The 20750-nt window shown below is 38.5% G+C and overlaps 1 protein-coding gene across 1 annotated transcript in view; it reads left to right on the forward strand.

Moving 5' to 3' along the window:
• LOC136851917 (uncharacterized) overlaps positions 1 to 20384 on the forward strand; it is a 74702-nt gene extending 54318 nt beyond the window's left edge. The window contains 5 exon segments of the mRNA XM_067126274.1: positions 13739 to 14064; positions 15895 to 16040; positions 16580 to 16728; positions 16731 to 16882; positions 19167 to 20384. Of these exon segments, the coding sequence (XP_066982375.1) occupies positions 13739 to 14064; positions 15895 to 16040; positions 16580 to 16728; positions 16731 to 16882; positions 19167 to 20012 (1619 nt within the window). The 3' untranslated portion in view covers positions 20013 to 20384.
• The last annotated feature ends 366 nt before the right edge of the window (positions 20385 to 20750 follow it).

Genomic DNA, 20750 nt, shown 5'->3' on the forward strand with positions numbered 1-20750 from the left:
TGTGATTCAAAAATGTGTCCCCTCCTCAGGAGACAGATTCTTTCAAAACCGATCAAAAGTAACCTTCTTCTAACACACTGTCTTTCCCCAATCTCCAAAGTTCCCAGACGTCGCTGTTATTATTCTAACTTATTCGTTTACTGCCAGGATCATAAAACCCAAAAGCTAATCACTCTACTCAAAGCAAAAGTTAATTAATGCATATTTCCAGAAATATTATACTCCAAATGAGTAATTTTTCTCTCTCTCTCTCTCTCTCTCTCTCTCTCTCTCTCTCTCTCTCTCTCTCTCTCTCTCTCTCTAAGACAAAACCCAACTGGATGAAGAACTGGTTCTCTTATCTTGACCAGCCCTAAAATAAAATTTGAAAAACGCGAAGAGCTACCCACATTCACCGCAGCTGGGCAGAGACAGGAAAATGTCTAGACCCTAGAAATAAAGATTACTAATTTTGCGATTCCCTGGATCACATACGAGTCCACCACTTACGGAATGTATTATGTGCCATTTTGTAAACACTGAATAAATGGCGACTGTAAATCAACAAAACTGAAACGGGGTTAACAACCTTAATTGTGGCGATATGACATTTCATATTTTCAAAAAATTTAAGCTGGTTCTACGCACGTTATGCCTATGCAACCGATTTTGAAAAATGTTAATTAGTTTTTGAGATAAAAAAATTTGTGGTTAGTTTTTTTTTTTTTTTTTGCCCAATTTTACCATTCGCGCACTAAAATAGGTTTTATCAAGATTTTATGATGCAAAACCCTATATATAATGTTTGTGTTGTTACTGTATGGTGATTTCCACTGTTGTATGGTAATAATGAAAAAAAAAAATCGCTCCAAATCCCACCTTCCAAAAATTTTTCTTTTGCAAAAAACAGAAATCCAAAATTTTCGCAAAATTATTGCCATTAATAATTAATACATATAAATGAACATCAATAAAAATGCTATGGAATATTTTAATACGCTAACAAACTGCGAAAAAAAATTAAATGATGAATATAACTGTGATTAATACAAAAAAATTAAATTCTAAAAACTTGTAAAAAAATGATAGTCACACAGTTAATAAACAATTAACACGCAGTATGCTAATAGTAATCAAACAAATTTGTGAATAATGATGAATGATGATGGTAGTGATTGTGCAAAAAATTATCATTAATGGATGAAGAGGCATGACAAAATGGATAATGGCAAAAAATTATTTCACTTACCAAAAGCTGAGAATTTCACGTCATTATTTCAGTAGAGCAGTCCGTGGCATTCATACAAATATAGGCTGGGGTCATCAACTTGTTGGGACGGGGGCAGGGGGCTGGCGCCCAGCAGCAATGTTGAGAAGATCTACACCACAATTTCTGTGTGTAGACGAGGCCATAACATGGTCTGCTGTGAGACCACGGCTACACGTGTAGATCACGTCGTCGTCAGAGTCTGGCAGTCTTAAAAGCATTGAAAGCCACAAATATTTTTTGAACCGTGTGCCTTATGTTCTTGCTCAAGGTTTCAGCCCGCCTCCCATCATTTGGAGCTTTCGTGAACAGCTCACAAGTGTTCCAGGCATTTTTCTTCAGAGGGCGAAAACCGATATTATAATGGCGACTGAATTTCTTGTTGCAATTTTCTAACTTCACCACGGCAACATTGGGCTGGATGACATCCATCCAACTGAGGTATTTTCTACTGATAAAAAAAAGTTGAGAAAGACTGTTAAGCAAAATCCTGGCTGGAATAAAATGGCAGAGATTGTATGTGCTCATGCACGACCTCTAAAACAGGCCTTGTTATTTTCGTGGTGTTGGGGTCCGTGGCCCTCAGGTCCTTTGGACAATTTTCCGTATCAACTTAGGTCCTCATTGTGGTTATTGTATGAATGGAGAGGTAGGGAGCCTTGCACACTGTTATAGAGCTCATTGTCCACTTCTTGCTTTCTTCAGTTATAGACCGCCTTCTCTTGATTAGTTCCCTGTAAATAGTTCTTTAGAGGCATGGAGCCTGCAAGCTGTAGTCCCCCACTGACCAGTATGCTTTGATCACATTAATCGCCTGATCCCCCACCTTGGAAAAACACAAGTTCTTGCAGGTGCACGAGAGACCGACTTTCTTTGTAGAAGTTTTACCAGACTTCTTAACAAAGCTTTGGTAAGATAGTACAAGGTTTTTTCCCTTTTAGCAACATTATCAGCCCAAGTTTCTGGCCTACTAACCCTTTTTCTTCTCCCTTCCTGCTGTGCCTGGTGCTCAGCCTCAACAATGGAAGGGTCCACAGGTTAGGGCCACTGGTGTTGGTAGTGTGGTTTGCTTGCCCACAAGTATGGGCCGAGTAGGCTATAGTTGGAGAAAGTGATGGATAACCTCATCCTGCATCTGTATCACTAATTTAAGGTTGCACCCACGTGTCATCTGACGTGTCACTGTCAGTGTAATCGTAATAATGGTGAGACCCTTTTCTCTTTTTTTTCACACTGGTCTAGGCCTAACCTACTATCCCTCCATTTACATTTTGTTTCCCTTCCTCATTTAATACCACTGCTTTCATCTTAAACCGTACCTATTACGCCTATGACACTGCCCTGTCCCGTAACAATACTTGTCACTATCTTCTGTTATCGGAGAAAGTTTCGTAATCAGTATCACCATCATCTGAACACGAAACGTCATCCGAAACCGCTTTAACTTGACCACAGAAGCCGCCGACATGCAGTTATCCCCCTTTTTTCACACTATCCGTAGATAGCCCGGCACCATGGAACCTCACCAAAGAATCTACGTTGTCTAAACTCATTATAGCTGTAAAATTATCGTTCGATGATCATTATACCGCCGGCAATAGCGAAAAGTTGTTTATATACGGAATATTAACTCCCACACAACAATATAGCACACTCACTGAGCGCAGGAATCCTGGCTCAACGATTTAAAAAGCATTACCATATAACGGCCCTCCAATAACACATGGTTCGCCGCATGGCGATTATCATGACAGAGATTCCTCATATTTTAGCTCCAGAAAAACAGTACGTAGTCGTTTGCGTAAGACGAAATACGCTCTCTCTTTCTACTTTATTCATTCACTTATATTTTCTGTTTTATTTTAGACTATATTTTACAATACCTTAGCAAGGAACGACCTTCTCGACTCGTTCCAAAATCGTATGAGCATAATAAACATACGCAAATGTTATAATGAAACTAGTCTATATATATATATATATATATATATATATATATGTGTGTGTGTGTGTGTGTGTGTGTGTGTGTGTGTGTGTGTGTGTGTGTGTGTGTGTGTGTGTGTGCTTACATAAAATTTGTGATAGTTTGCATAAAATAAGTTGTACCGAACAAGAAACTTGCGTGTCAAGTCAGTAACTATATTGACGGGAAACGCTGTAAAACAGACTTTTGCGCCAACGAAACTTGCTAGAATTTGCTGAGAATATATCTTATATATATATATATATATATATATATATATATATATATATATATATATATATATATAAAGTATAATGAGTCTTGTAAGTTTTACGAAGTTTTCCCATTCTTCGGCATGTATCTCTCTCTCTCTCTCTCTTTAGTCCTGAGTTTCATTAAGGTATTGAAAAGCCAGGTCAACAATTTCGTTTACAACAGAAACTTGGCTGTGCTACATAGCCCAACAGAAAGCTTAAACCTTTTAAAACAAGTAAAAAATGCTCCGAAGTTTCTTCGGTGCAATCGAGCTTTCTGTACAGTGTAAAATGCTGTATGAGCCGCGGCCCATGAAACTTTTAGCCATATCTCGGTGGCGTAACGTCCTATAGCGTTGCCAGACGCACGATCCTGGCTAACTTTAACCTGAAATCAAATCAAAACTACTGAGGCTAGAGGGCTGCAATTTGGTATGTTTGATGACTGGAGGGTGGATGATCAACATACCAATTTGCAGCCCTCTAGCCTTAGCAGTTTTTAAGTTCTGAGGGCGGACAGAAAAAGTGAGGGCGGACAGACAAATAACGATCTCAACAGATTTCTTTTACAGAAAACTAAAAATGGCAGAGACTTCAGTACCGTAACACATATTAATTCCAATGACATTCGTAAGATATATGTAGATTTGGCAACATCGCTTACGTGTAAGCAAGGCGTACTGATAGGTTAATACTATGGCTCGTGTCTTGCATTATCTGTGCGTTCATATGTTAGTTTCGAAATTGCTCTGACCGCATCATGATCAAATCTGTCAAGAAATCTTTGCCAAGTTTCCATTAATCCTCCCCTTCACAACATTCGATTTCTATTTCTCCAGTAAATTCATTTTAGCTTTGATATATTAAGAGGGATTTTGTATTCTCTCTCTCTCTCTCTGAGTATCACTTAAGGACACCATTTGATAACATAATTAAAAGGCAGTTACTAAACTGAACTGGTCAGCGAGAAACCTAAGCCACGCAGTATAAGGCAAAAAAAAAAAAAAAAAAAAAACCTGTTAAGACTAAGAACCATTAGTTTTCTTGGTATTCCATATTTACTCGAACAAAGAAAAAGGAAAATTCCTGAGTCATCACAGGTCTATATACAGACACCAAAACTGCCCTGAATAAAAAAAAAAAATACTAAATGTTTGTATAGTGGCAGATACAGATTTGAATAGAAAGCCAAAACTAATTCATAAAAGGTGCTGACATGGAGATATCAAGCGAACATCTGTACACTGAAATTCTACTTCCCTTTCGCCAGTGCCATGTCCATTGGCTCTCCTCCTTCTCACAGAGAACCTCAATAATGTGTTTTCACTTTTCATTTCTCTCTTTTTAACTATGCAGAGAACTGTCACTGACTTTTACATAATCTCAGATGCTGAGTGATGGTAACCGGATTTAGATAATGATCTAATTTTCATTCTTTATTTCAGTCCCTTATTCGCACCCCAAATTCAGATATTTCTTAGGCACTAACTACTTTTCAAAACGAAGTTTAGGGGCTTATGATGATCCGTAGTTTCTCTAGACCTTGATTATCGTAACATTACGTGCTGGAGTTTGAAAGGAATATCGATCATTAGAGTAACACTTCCCATCACTATCAACGAGAAGCTACGTTGTACCTTGTTTCCCGGAAAGTCACAAGCAGTGGGAAATTTTGGTTAAAGTGAATTTCCTCACAGAAGCCTGTGGACGAAGGCAGATTGCCCCTGCCCAGGGTCTCAGGATTTTTGGATACACAAGATATGATGTCTGTTTTTTACTTTCAGCTAAATTTTCAGATTTATTCAACAACTAGATTAATGAGATAGCACAACTTCATACATGGAATAGAATAGATTCAACAGAATATAGATTTTTGGCTATAAGCTAAGCGCTGGGGCCCTTAAGGTCATTCAACGCTGAAAAGGAAATTGACAGTAAGAAGGTTTGAAAGGTGTAAAAGGAAGAAAACTTTCAGTTGCACGATGAAACAATTGTTAGAGAGGGTGGAAAGTCAGATGGAAGAAAAAGAATATGAACGGAGGTGTAGTAAAAAGAATTGAAAGGGATTGCAGCTAGGGGCCGAAGGGACGCTGCAAAGACCCTTAAGTAATGCCTACAGTGCACCACGTGAGGTGCACTGACGGGACTACCCTCTTACAGGGGAACTTCAGTGCACCTCACGTGGTGCACTGTAGGCATTACTTGGAGTTCTTTGCAGCGTCCCTTCGGCCCCTAGCTGTAACCTCTTTCATTCCTCTTACTGTACCTCCTTTCATATTTTCTTTCTTTAATCCGATTTTCCACCCTCTCCTAACAATTGATTCATAGTGCAACTACTATGTTTTCCTCCTGTTACACCTTTCAAACCTTATTGTCAATTTCCCTTTGAGAGCTGAATGACCTCATAGGTCCCAGCGCTTGGACATTGGCCTAAATTCTATATATATTCCTTACATGGAACCTGAATTGTTACATTTTTTTAATACTACTCGTCTTTTATTATGGTACTAAATAATTAATGTTTTCCATACATTCTGTTATTTTCATTATGAAGCATTATGAAGTTGCTGCTCTAATCTTTTTACCAGTTTCCCTCGTGTACTTCTGTTGAGAAAATAGTTTACTGGATACAAGATGATGTCATTCTCTGGAGAAAATATAAATCTTTCCCAGTGTAGAGAAGCGAAGCTTCCAGACAAAAATGAGGCTTTGGAAAGCAATGGTTCAGCCTTCAGTGAAAGAATAAATGACCAGCACTCCGTTGTTATGAACTGCTTTCGTCCTTCATCCTGCAAAACGTCATCAAAGAACATTAACGAATGAATGGAACGTATGTCGAAAAACTTTCGATTAAACTCCCTGATTTTTTTGTAGCGACAAACAGAGGCGAATGGACGACCTCTCTTATTCAGGGGGATAATAACTAAACATCCATTAGCAAGTCCTCTCAAGATCTAAAAAAAAAAAAAAAAAAAAACGCGCGTGTTCGAATATGTTTAATTTTATCCATCTCTTTATAAACCCTATTACTTCAACAACTGCATTAGTACCAGTGAGACAATGTGTAACCACGTTCCGAACTTTAAAGAAAAAGTACATTTCGATTAGATATGATGATGAATGGAGCCATTACACCATTCGTGGACTAAACTCAGTTTCTTACTTGATATTTGTACTCGAATCTCCACTGAGAAAAGGAGCATATTTACGACATTTTTATGAAGATAACAAGACCGCATGAAGCAATGCACAGCTGGCAACCAAATAAAGACAGAAGTAGGGAGGGAGGGACGGGGAGGGAGTCTAGCTTACGTGCAGGTCTGCTGGGTTCATTAACTGCCTTGATTATTCAAACCATGAACAAGCTTTTTCGCATCCTTAACCCAGAAATCAACTCCTCGAGAATTCTTTCTGCTCTCTGTTGAACAGGACTCTCAAACTTGTTTGTGACTACCAGCGCAATTGGCATAAAAAAAACCCCCGCCGGAATAAACACACAAATAAAAGGTGTTCGATCATGAATGTTTGACTACTTAGACTAATTACTTAGATCGACGTTAAAGTCATCCTGAAAACATTTACCACAACAGGACCAGTAAAAGTGGTTGGGGTGAACGGAAAGAATTAGTTTGTAATGTTACACATATTTACAAGTTTCGAACAGTTCAAGAACATGTTTGCAAATAGTGCAAAAAAAAAAACTGCGAAGACGGTGTCAGTAAATGTAAATGGACGTTAAAACTTCAAAGAAAATCCATAACGATAAAATGTGAAAAACAGAGAGAGAGAGAGAGAGAGAGAGAGAGAGAAGAGAGGAGTACAACCGTTCGGACGCTTCCTGACAGGCTGGATGAAGGCTCATGATCATTCCAAGCATATTTTTATGAAGGTTGTAAAATTTGAGGATCCCATGATGACATATCTGAACCCTGTCCTAACCATTTTCCGTGTGGCATTTATGGCGCGTGCTTCTAAAGATCGATCCCCTGGTTTAAGAAGAACTCATCACTGATATATGCTTCGGTTTCTGTTTATCATCCTTTACCTTTTCCTTTCTTTCTTTCTTCCTCTAAGTTAAAAACAAAATGAAGAAACACTAAGGTTAAAAAGCAGAGTGGCATTTTTGTGTGGCTATCGGTAACTTGGCAAAGAAGTATTACATTTTAGGCAGCTTGGCCCGGCAGCAAATTCCTGAGATGTAGGCCTATGCTAGAATTGCACCAGCACCGTTTTTTTTTTTTTTCATGCCCTTAGGTTAGGTTAGGTCAGGTTATGTTGGGTTAGGTTTTGTTGAGATCGTATCATTTGAGATTATTTGGGAGTGGGAAACATAATGAGACTATTTTCAAGAAAATTTTATGGTTAATTTTTAAGATATGGGGTCCCGCTTTTTTCCAGGGAAAGGTTCCGTAGGCAGTTACATGCTCCGGGGAAAATGCCGGCCCGGCAGGTGATGTGGTGATGCCCTATTTATCTAGCTATCTATTTATCTGTTATCATTCCGGCAGTCAATCCGTTGCAACGTCATTTTGCGCGCGTCTTATCCACTATTATTTCTAGAATTATTTCAAGCACTAATAATTCATCTTACTCTAAGACTCTCCAATTTTCTCGATATCATCAATCATAAAAGCCAACACTTTGAGAAACAGAAAGAAAGAAAGAATTATCGTCACAAAGGGGCCATTTAAGTCTTGACCAGGAGCACAAATAGCGACATAAAAGTTGTTTGTTATGTTTATTACAAGAAGGCTATTTGAGTCATTACAAGGATATTCTCTTTAGTTGTAGTATATATAAACTGGAGACTATACAACAAAACCCTTATCTCTTTAGTGTTGCGTATCGTGTTCCCCAAGTCAAAAGAACACCATTCACTCTGACGTCTCGAGTTGAGGTAAACAAGGCACTTATCAAAAAACAGATCACTAACTGCGATTTGAAACCAGGTTAAGAGCGGTCCTATTGGGATTTGAGAAGGACATCTGCGAAATGTTATAAACTTGTATAACTTTCTGGTCATGTTGATTCTGGTCAGTGGAAATTTTGTTGTTCTTCGTGAGTCTCAGTAAAATTCGCTCCCAAATTTTTTAAGTAACTCTGCCAACAAAAACCAGTTCAGGAAGTTCAGTGTAATGAGTTCATCATCAGGCCAGCTGATCTCACCATCACCACTATTCAATAATCGCAGTGAAAATAAAGTTGGTCTACTTTATAATTCAGCCTAGTCCATACACTCTCTATACTGTAGACCCAACTTGATCAGTTTTACATAGTTTCTAGTAATACCTACTTACTCACATTAATGAGTAAAAAAAAAAAAGCCAAAATGGTACTTAATTCAAGAAACCAGCTACGGAAACTCGACCCAGTATCGGTTCATGGGCACCTACTATTAAATTAGAATTGAACTTATTTACAATAATACTAAAAACAGTATATAAAAAGATGCTCCGCATCTCAATTCTGACCGCACCCGCCCTCCCCTCATCCTCTTGAAGTAGACTCTTCATCCTCCTACCATTTGCTCCTACCCCCGTGCCCAGCACTCGACCGAGCTATCTTGGCGTGGCTATGAGAGGAAGGAATATAGAGGTAAGGTAATTTAAAAGAAACTTCAATTCCAGGAACTTTGAAGCTTCAAACACTTAGATGCGAAACCAAGTTTTACGTCCGTTGTCTTTCATGGGAAATGATCAAAGTAAAATAAAAAAAAAAAACCTATATATATATATATATATATATATATATATATATATATATATCCGTTGAATCACGAAAATTGGAACATGATGAATATGTAAATGCCACAAAGGAAAGTGAAACAGCGGAATGGTGCTAGGCCTTTCGACTTACTGCTAAATACAGTAAAGGACAGTAAGTAGAAAAGCCTAGTACCACTCCTCTGTTTCTTCCTTCGTGGCATTACACTATATATATATATATATATATATATATATATATATATATATATATATATATATATATATATATATATATATATATGTGTGTGTGTGTGTGTGTGTGTGTGTGTGTGTGTATGCATGTATATATACAGTATACATATGTGTTAATTTCTCTGACACACAGGTAAAAGTAAGAAAATCTTGACTGAAAATATAAAATTTCAAGACACGCTGGCCAAGGGAATTTACTTTTCCCCTTAGTGCGTTCCCACTTGAGAAGCAACATCTAAATATTTTATTCACGTCAACAACAAGTCGCTTGTTTGACTCTCTGCGGAGATCAGCTGTTTCGGACGAGTTGGCCAAACTAATGATGCATCAGAGACCGGGAATGATTTTAGATGTACAGATATATTACAATAAGAAAAATTAAAGGTCTGTAAGAACTAGCAACAAATTCCACTGGTTCAGCTTCTTTATACTAAACTTGTATTACTGTCATACGCCTTTTTGCTAAAATGTTTACTTCGCAGCTCATGGAAAATAGATTGAAATTCAATTTTGATGTAGAAATGTTATCATTCTTTGATTCTTTAGCAACATGAGATATGATATAACCATGATTCTTAAGGACAAAAAATAGGGGTGTTACTAAGTCCGGCACAATGAAATGAAAACCCGGAAATCAGTTAAATAACCATAATCTTAAAACTTTCCTACACCACAAGAAAAAAAAAAAAACGAAAATACTACGCTAATATAAACTGCAGTCACCTCGACGTTCTCAGAGAATCAGCAGTGGAATTGACCCTCATAAGATACGCTCTTTCGTAACAAGAGCCTCTTGATAAGGCTCATTTTGGAATGGAATGGAATATGAAATTTAGGCCAAAGGCCAAACACTGGGACCTATGAGGTCATTCAGCGCTGAAAGGGAAACTAAAAGTAAAAAGGTTTAAAAGGCGTAACAGGAGGAAAACCTCACATTTTCTCTATAAAAACTGTTAGGAGAGGATGGAGAGTAAGATGGAGGAAAAAGAATATGAACGGAGGTACAGTAAAAGAAATGTAAGGGGTTGAAGCTAGGAATGAAATATAAGGTCATTCGACGTTTGAAAGGAAATTGAGAGTAGGCAGGTTTGAAAGGTGTAACAGGAGGGAAACCTCGCAGTTGCACTATGAATCAACTGATAAGAGAGGTTCAACAGCAATATGGAAGAAAGATAATAAGAACGGAGGCACAGTAGAAGGAATTACAGGGGTTGCGGCTAGGGGCCGAAGGGACGCTGCAAAGAACCTTTAGTCTTGCCTACAGCGCACCCCGTGAGGTGCACTGACGACACTAACCCCCTACGGGGAGGTTGAAGCTAGGGGCCGAAGGGACGCTGCAAAGAACCTTGAGTAATTCCTGCGGTGCACCGCGTGAGGTGCACTGACTGCGCTAAGCCCCTACAGAGCAAGGCCTAATTTTTTGACGCGGAGGACTGGTGTGAACAACAACAGCAGAATGAACTAGACTTGAATGTGACATCGAGGTAAGATGTGATGGAGCAAATGTGCTTTATGAAAAATTAACGAATACTAATTAAGCCTTGAACTCCGGGCAGTAACTACACGAAATTCCATTCGAAGCAAAACATAACCGACGGACGAGGCTGTTGTCGTCGAGTCACCATATTGACGATGTTGTGTCTCGGTGGTCGCTTTTTTCTTCTTCTTCTTTTCTCGTCATCCATCCTTCTCTCGCTGATGTTGTTTGTTTTGATTGTGGATAAAGCCTCCATTATCCTTGTTGTGTCTTGGCGTGCTCGCTCCTTCAACTTCCTCTAGTTATTGGACTTCTTTTGCTGGCTAAATCTAAGTTTCATTTGTTGCTGCTGCGACTATCGGGGCGCTCAGTCCCTGGGAGCCCAACCCCCCACCCCCTCAAAGTGTTGTCGGTTAACTTTGCTTGCTTGTTGCATTTGCAATTAAGGAAAATCAAGATCTTTGTGCTTAGCTCTCCACAACAACCCCCTCAAAGTTCATGAAGGGAATCTGCGGTAAAAGGAGGGGAGGGGAGGGGAGATAAAGAAGCAAGGTCATTCTCTTGCCGTGCGAGAAGGCTTAAATTAACCGTTTAAGGATTAAGTGTGGGTGGGACGAGGTCAAGGCGCCTTGATTGGAGGCATCGTCAGAAATAATCATCTTCACCAATCAGGTTCACTGCCAGTTTACGGGATAATGGTCACATAACCAGTCAAGTTAGTTTCATGCTCTTTGGCAACAGTTCTTGGTTTCCCTTTCTCTCTTTATATATATATATATATATATATATATATATATATATATATATATATATATATATATATATATATATATATATATACACACACACACACTTGTAAACACACATTTATAAGCACCCACTCAAACTGATGTGCTTGTATATAAATACATTCATATATGAATCATTATGGGTTTAAGCACACACAGGCAATAACATGATGTATATAGACGTTAACACGTGCTTTCATATAAGCAGAGAAAACCATAAAATGCGGTTTTGCAATATATTAACTTTGACGTTCATTTTATCCAATCTTTACTGAGAGGAGAAACTTGTTTTCACGCAACTTGCCTTAATTTTTCATAAACGAATGATTGGCATAGCCATTTCCAGAGAGAAATAAAACAAAGATTAGACCAATTTATGATAATAAGGCCATAAACAATGGAATACTAATCCCTACATTTCACGGTAAAACCACAGTCAATAATAACACCTAACAATAAAAAAACTCTCTGCATGTAAGTGAAAGCAAACATGAAAAGCTTGCAAAAAGCTCACTAAAATATATCTGTACATTTCAATCTATATGAGGGCTCTGTTAATGTTAAAATGAGAAAAACTTCAACTCAATAAGAAAAATATGTATTTGACCGACTCCAGTGCTCTTTCCTGTCATTTGTGTGTGTGTGTGTGTATTCCCATAGGCTTCGATCTATCCTGTTTCCAAGCAGTGTACTGTATATGTAGACCTGATTATGAATAATATAAAGTGAATGATAAGACCTAGATCCTTTTATACTACAAATCGACACATCAACAAAAGCTTTGCTACTCAGACTCGAAATTAGTGTAATTGTTTCTCTCTCTCTCTCTCTCTCTCTCTCGATATTGCGTGGGTTGAAATATGAATATCTGCTCCACCAGAGGTATCGCAATAATCCCAATACAAGTTTTTTTTTTTTTTTTTTTGAGGGGGAATATTAAAAAAAAATTGCAAAATAGTTCAGTTGAAAAAATAAAGAGTAATTCTTCTGAATAGATTATACAGCATCATGATATCTGCAACGATCCAGCAATAGTTAAGAATTCAAAACATTTGCAACATTCCACAAGGCATTTCCTCGATGAGCAAAAAAGCGACACGCAGTAAAAAAAAAAGTAAAAAATTGCTCCGAAGAAGTTTCTTCGGCGCAATCGAGTTTTCTGTGCAGCCGCTACAGCGTAAAATCAAGGCCACCGAAAACAGATCTATCTTTCGGTGGTCTCTGTATGATTCTGTAAGAGCCGCGGCCCATGAAACTTTAACCACGACCCGGTGATGGCCTATCCTATATCGTTGCCAGAAGCACAATTATGGCTAACTTTAACCTTAGTTAAAATAAAAACTACTGAGGTTAGAGGGCTACAATTTGGTATGTTTGATGATTGGAAGGTGGATGATCAACATACCAATTTGCAACCCTCTAGCCTCAGTAGTTTTTAAGATCTGAGGGCAGACAGAAAAAAGTGCGGACAGAATAAAGTGACGACGGATAGACAAAGCCGGCACAAGGGTTTTCTTTTACAGAAAACTAAAAAGCTACGTTATCCACTCACAAGTTTACCGCTTGTCTTTCTGTTGTTAATGAACGTCGCTTTAATTAGCTCCGCCTACCTGAACTGTAGCCCTGAACAACTGAAGGCAAAAGTAACATTCAGACCTTTTTTCTAGAAGGAAATAGAAAAAGATCACATTACACAATTCGAGTGTAAAGAAAGATTAAGTTTGTTTTAAGATATTGGAGTGCTTAATAAACAGCCTTTCGTTAGGATATCTAGGTGTTCCTTTGCGGTCTTGACTAACGTAATGAAAATAGATCAGTGAACATAAGGCAGTAGGGTGCAAACGTGCTGCTGATGAGGCTTTTGTGAACCTTCCATGATTTAGCTTTCAGGAAGGAAAGAAGAGATAACCACGTAATGTTACTGAATAAGAATGAAGTATATAAACTATGTAATGATAATTCATTTAGGATTTTTCCCTACGTTACGCATTTATACTTAATGAGTCCATGCCAGCTCTAATCTAAAATCCTAACCATTCGCGTGACTTTGCAGAGTGCGGAGGCTACGAGAGCGAGGGCAAAGGCAAGAGGAAGCAGCACTGCACCTACTGCAAGAACCACGGGAAGAAGAGTCGCAAGACCAACCACAAATGCGAGCACGAGCACTGCGTCTGCCTCCTCTGCAAGCTGACCAGACTCTCCAGGCTGATCATGAGGCACCAGCAGAGGCTCTGGAGGCACCTTAAGGACTCGAAGAGGAGGCAGAACGCCGCTGCAGACGCAGGAGGAACAGCAGCAGGAAGTGGAGCATGTGAGCCTTCAGGTGAACATACTGACTCCAGTGGGGCTGCACAAGGAGCCAGTAGCACCAAACTACAGGTTTGTTTGAACCGAATTCTAAGTTTCGATCAGAGCAAGTGCCAATGCTGGCATTCAGTACTCACGTATATTGTTCCCGAATTTCCTAACGTATTCTGTTTTTAAAATTTTGATGGTCATTCTTTGCTTCGTGGCTTCTTTCCTCGAACTTTCTTACAGAAGCTGCTTCGGAGGTCGTCTTGAAAGCTGCTAGGCACCCACTGTGCATTTGTTAAATCTTACAATCCCAGACCTCGAAATTTTACCCCTTTTTTGATTAAGCACTAATTGTCTGTAGTCTTGCTTTTGATGTACACAATAACTTGGTCAACTTTTGTTAATGTTGATCTGCTTACTATCAACTTCCGATTTTTTATTTCCTGTTTTGTGAATGAAGAAGAGAATCATTGCCTCTGAAAACATGTTCAGGATTCTGTATCCCAGAGGGCGTACTTTTAGCATCAGATTTCTTTGAATGTAGTAAAGTGGTTGACGCCTTCACTTGACGGATATCCAGTACCAATATACCATGTTTGCTAATACTTTCAATAGCCTATCTGGACTACTAATTAAACTAGCACTAATGAAAACAAACGAGATGCATACTTTAAAATTATGATTGAAGCAGGGTGCTTTTTTTTTAATAAGTGCTCATTTAACTAAATCCGGATGACCCACTATAAGCGAAGATTGTCAAAGGAAATTCATCAATGTTGTATAAACTATACTCTGGACAAGATACGCAGTTTACGTACATTACTCAGCAGTGATCTTAAAAAAGAAGAAGAAGAATCAATAGTAACTAGAACTAGCAGCAATGGAACGCTGGCATCAATGTCTGATAATAGCGGATCTACGAACAACAGCTTAAAAATCGGAGATAAAATGTAAACAAAAGACACACATTAATTGTCTTCCACCCGGTTGACACCGCCAAGCAACTTCAGTTAATCAATCAACGACGTGTTCACTGGGATTTTTGTCACCCTCTCTGTCCGCTGGCCTCCATCTTCGTTGATGGTGCGCCTCACTGGCACTTTGAGGCGTAGACTTTACTGCGTTATTCTTCGTAGTTTAGTCTGAAACTGTCATGGCGGATGACCAAAAGAATATACTGTATACCCGCAGCAACTCAAAATACCTTTGTTTATGCAATGTTTGGCCTATAAAGTAAGAAGAAGTGAAAGTGAAAATTCATACATTTTTTCGTCTATCCTAGTTGTTGCACTTACTCTGACAAGGTCACGTATGAAATGACTTCATTCAAACAGCCCTTCACATACACACATGAAAATGATACAGAAATAAAAGTGTACATATTACTTATTTCTCTATTACCTCATGGTTAATAAGGTTTAATAATACGAAATTCCTACTTCAGTTTGGTACTTGGAATGGAATGTAAAATTTAGGCCAAAGATCAAGCGCTGGGACCTATGAAGTTATTCAGCGTGAAAGGGAAATTGAGAGTAAAAAGTTTTCAAATGTGTAACAGGAGAAAACCTCGCTTTTGAACTATGAGACAATTGTTAGCACAGTGTGGAAAGTAAGATGGAAGCAAGTGAATATGAACGGAGGTACAATAACAGGAATGAAAGGGGTTGCAGCTAGAGGCCAAAGGGAAGCCGCAAAGAACCTTAAATAATATCTACATTGCACAGCATGAGGTGTACTGATAGCATTACCCCCTATGGGATTCAGCCTGGTACTAGCACGGCAACAATGATTACTATACTTACCTTAAGCTCTTCATACTACGATAGGCCTACTTACCTTAAGCTCATTATACATTTTCCCCAATTCAAGCTTGACAGACACTTCCATTCATTAACCTCAACGATTTCCCTGCAGAAATGCGACATGTGCCGGAACCACGGTGAAATCATGAGCAAGAGAGCGCACAAGAACGCGTGCCCTTACCAAGACTGTCCCTGCGAACTCTGCAGTCTGACAAGAAAGCGCCGCTACATCATGAGACTCCAGCAGAGAGTCAGAAGGTTAGTTACGCCTTTCGTCTCGTCCGGAGGGTTGTATTTTTCTAGCATTCAATTGTCTGGTGTCACAACAACAAAAGGCCAACGATATGGAAGTTAATGAAGCCTCAGGGGAGGAGTTTTAATAGTATGATGAACCATACCTACATCTAATGATTTGATATGGCAAAATAAGTGATCTGCAACTGCAACTTTTTAAATTAAAATTTTATATATATATATATATATATATATATATATATATATATATATATATATATATATATATATATATATATATATATATATATATATATATATATATATATATATATATATATATATATATATATATATATATATATATATATATATATATATATATATGAGATGTCCCATGCATATAGATAGATTAATGTAGACTCCATTTCATGAGCAATATCACACCAACAACGAATAAGAAAGTCTTTTTTTTTTCCAGAATATTGAATATTCATGGTAAATCTTCTTCAAATAGCTATCTACCTATTGCAGTAAAACGAAATTGTCTTTGCACTGCGCAGGTCTCAAGTGACGAGCAAACAGCACAACGAAGTGTGGGAATACGTGACCCAAGCTACAGCTGAGCTGGAATTCCTCGGGCTTCAGGACATCCACCAGACGACAGAGGACCACAATGCATCTTCCTCATTGTCAGAGTCGTCCTCCTCGCCCTCCCCGACTCATCCTCCACCTCTGGGTCCCTCCCCCACAAACCGGAGGTCATCCCACCCAATCCAGTCACTCCTACAGTAACAGCCGAGACCAATCGCACCCGCAGTAAGGATACAGAATCCTCTCCAGTCCCCATGGATATGCCCCCTCTGGTAAGTCTGAAGAACAGACGAGTTGCATATGGAAAGCTCTGCTCCTGGGTAAATAACTACCTGTAGAGTTTGTTAACGAACAAAAGAACACTGTACTGAATTTTGGTGAAGAGCCAAACCTACTAACTGAGCCAGAAAAAAAGAAAAACGAATTCTGAACCTTACAATTGGAGATGCTTTCAGATATTGTCACACCTGATAACACAGATTTTTAGTTAAGTGCTTCATCAGTATCTGAAACCTGATGGCGACCTTGATCAAATTCTGCGTTTGTCCATGCAACAGTATCGAAATAATTTTCCATTTGAAGGACATTCAAATACTTTGTAAGGTTCGGTATTCACCAACATTCAATATATTCTTCTATTCGTTATCAAACATCGACGCCAGATCTTTTCAGCGTCCTTTAATAAATAAACTATCATATAAAAATGGGTAATAAACTTGGTTGATAAAGATAACTGAATCAGTACATAGATTATATGGGTAGCATGCAGTATGACATTTGAGGGTACCCTAATATTGTAATACTACCTCTAAACTATACATACTAAAAATATGCTGACACTGCCAACACAGATAAAAAATCAATTTTACACATAATCTTGGGAAATTGGAACTTAAGTACTAGAGCTCCCTCATCATCTAACAAGGACAATGAAATTATAGTTTATTTTTACTGAAAGCTGAACTAAATAGAAAAAAATCATGAATCTCTAAAGATATCTAAAATAACCATTTCATTTCCAATTGCCTAGTGAGATGCAAGGATAAGGAAATCAGTGGCACACACAAATAATTCACTGACTTAGCAAAACATGAGATAAAAGTAATTTGCACGAAACAAATGTTCCATTGAAAATATACAGGATTCATTTATTCTAATGTTTATTAAAAATATGTATGTACATGACAGTGAATGATCAAATTCCCTTCACTACGAAGCTCGTATGGTATTATTTTACTTTAAACCATTGTTGCATTCAGGGCTTGAAAATATAATTTTCCTATATTTCAATTTGTATAAGCAAATGAGTACCTTTGGAGACAGTGGACCACAACCTTGTATCCTACAAATCGGGGGACCACAGTGGGAAAGAGGGGTTTTTGGGTTGGTGAAAACACAAAACGAGCGAAATCCCATTGATAGCTTTAATTCAGATTAAGGCAAGTTTATGGAATGCTTTCAAACAAATAACATGCACTGAGGTAAGTCCTGGGTACCCTAGGTTAGGTTAGGTGTGGTTGGTTCGGTCATTTGCTAACAAAACAAACGTCAGAAATGCTCAAAGCACACAGTAAAACGATGGGAAATATTTTCAAGTCTAATTTAAAGTAAAATTTTGCTGATCTTATGTTTGTTCTTTCAAATCTGTATAATTTTATATATATATACATCATATTTTCGGGTATATAAGGCGCACCCCAATTTTGGCAGGCATAATCTGGGAAAATGAAAGAATGCAGCTAAACCAGACCACCTAGCTGAGGGTCTCATGCTTTCGCTGCTGGTTCCATTTTTCTGTGCCTACCACAACATAATCATTCAAGTGCCGGTTATAAAATTCTCATGTAGAGGAATCATGAAAGTTTAGGCTGACGCTTCTTGGTAAGCTATCATGGTAGGCTGAACTACAGTACGCACCTCAACACTTGCAAATATCACCAAAGACCACCATCAGTTGTATTGGCTATCGTTAATAACCCTAACCACTATCAGCCAACAACACTAGAATTATCTGCCATCACTATTAATATTATCAATCGCCACTGGTGAGACTACCAACTACCCCACTTATACAAAGCTGTCATCACTGCTTAAACGATGCGTTCCTTCACAATGACCACTTCTAAAACATGGCAGAGAAAGCTGTGACATCATCAGAGCTTAGGGTAATGAAAAAATTCTGCAGAATATTTGCCGCAGTTTTATTAAACCGTCATAGTGACAAATATGTTTGTTTAAATAATTAATAGTAGCCACACTATAGCGATTAGCATCTCCTTACTTTTCATCACTGCATTCTACAGTCAATCTTGTTTACAATTCAAGGATACTCCTCACCTAGGTATAGCAATGTAAGCTTGACTACCACTGTAAAGTAAAACAAAAGTGTTTTAAATCATGACTTCTATAATCATAAAATGTACTGAATCTTTCTTCTGGAATTATACTATGCAAAACCTTCCGTGTCTTTAAAGGTCTGCAGCGAATTAATATTATTCGTCTTCATTGTGTGGATACTGAAGGAACAAAATAATCATACTGTTTCTTCTGTTGCAGGAACCGCTTCCAGAATGCTCTCCAACAAGGTACAGTCCAAGACCGCCAGCACCTCCATTCAATGTACCGTCACCTGCTGCAACTTCTAGAATTAGAACAAGCTACCCTTCACCCCCTCCTCCAAATCCATTGCCTCCAAATAGGGGTTTAACAAACGTTCCACTAATGGAAATAGAACCAGCCTGGATGAACCTCAAAAGAGAAAGGGAAGAGGTTTTGAAAATGAACCCCAAAGTTCAAACAAGAGAAGAAAATTTATTCGGCCACTTGGACTTCATGAAAGATCAACTGACCATGACAGGAAGGTTAGAGCCACCAGTTCCACCAGAGGGCAGCAGAAGTTTTCATAACACCGCCGTTGCAATGAACTTTGGTAGCTCTCACGTTCCACCATACAAGAGTTTAGTGCCCATGATAGACACAAACCACCTTCCACCACCTCCACTACAGAAAAGCAGAGCAGACTGCAATCTACACTTTCAGTACAGATCCATGGTTTGGGGTAACGTGCCAACTGAGCCCAGTGTCGGCTTCGTCCCAGACGACTTCCAGCAACAGTGCTATCGCAGCTTACTCGTAAACAACGCAGACGTAAGGGTTCAGCCTCCGCCGGGACTTATTCAAATCCCACGGCCTCAACACCCTCTGCGCCCACGTCCTCTCGCGCCTGTCAGGCCTCACGTCCTCCCTGTCAACGTGGAGTGTGATCACGTTAACCTGCATTACCTAGCCTATTTCTTACAGAATCAAAGAGAACATTACCGAGATACCTTATCTACGTTGTCCACAACCAGGTCCTTTGGACTTCCCAGAGAGGCTCTATTCCTTCATCACCCAGTGCCCTAATCTATAATCTATAAACAAATCCTACTGAGAACTTCAGTATCATTATTATTATCTTTCAAGTGATATCCATCGTGAGGACTATTGTGAAAAGTTGATCTATTGTAACAATAAAAAGTAATTAAGCCATATATTTGTATATAGAAGTGACCGTAGATACAACTTTCCAAAATGATAGATACTTTAAAATTTTTAATATTCTCAGTTTTATAATAAATGTTGCCATGAGAAAGTTTAACATTTTCTATATTTACGTGATTTGTACCATCTATATCTCCAATTTATATTTTGAAAATATTAATTATACTTCAAGTTTTTGTTAAATAGATGATGATCTTGTAAACTTATTACAAATTAGCTCAGTTCAGAGCCCCATTTTTTTTTATTATTATACCAAGGGGTCACCTCTAGGTATGCAATAGCACATTCGATAAAAAAAAAAAGTAAAAAATGCGCCGAAGTTTCTTCGGCATAGTCGAGTTTAATGTACATCGTATAATCAAGGCCACCGAAAATAGATATATCTTTCGGTGATCTCGGTATAATGTTGTATGAGCCGCGGCCCATGGAAATGTAACCACGGGCCGGTGGTGGTCTGTCCTATATCGTTGCCAGATGCACGATTACAACTAACTTTAACCTTAAATAAAATAAAAACTACTGAGGCTAGAGGGCTGCATTTTGGTAAGTTTGATGACTGGAGGGTGGATGATAAACTTACCAATTTGCAGCCCTCTAGCC

This window comes from Macrobrachium rosenbergii, chromosome 24 (genome assembly GCF_040412425.1).
Source record: "Macrobrachium rosenbergii isolate ZJJX-2024 chromosome 24, ASM4041242v1, whole genome shotgun sequence".
In the NCBI taxonomy this organism is placed as follows: Eukaryota; Metazoa; Arthropoda; class Malacostraca; order Decapoda; family Palaemonidae; genus Macrobrachium; species Macrobrachium rosenbergii.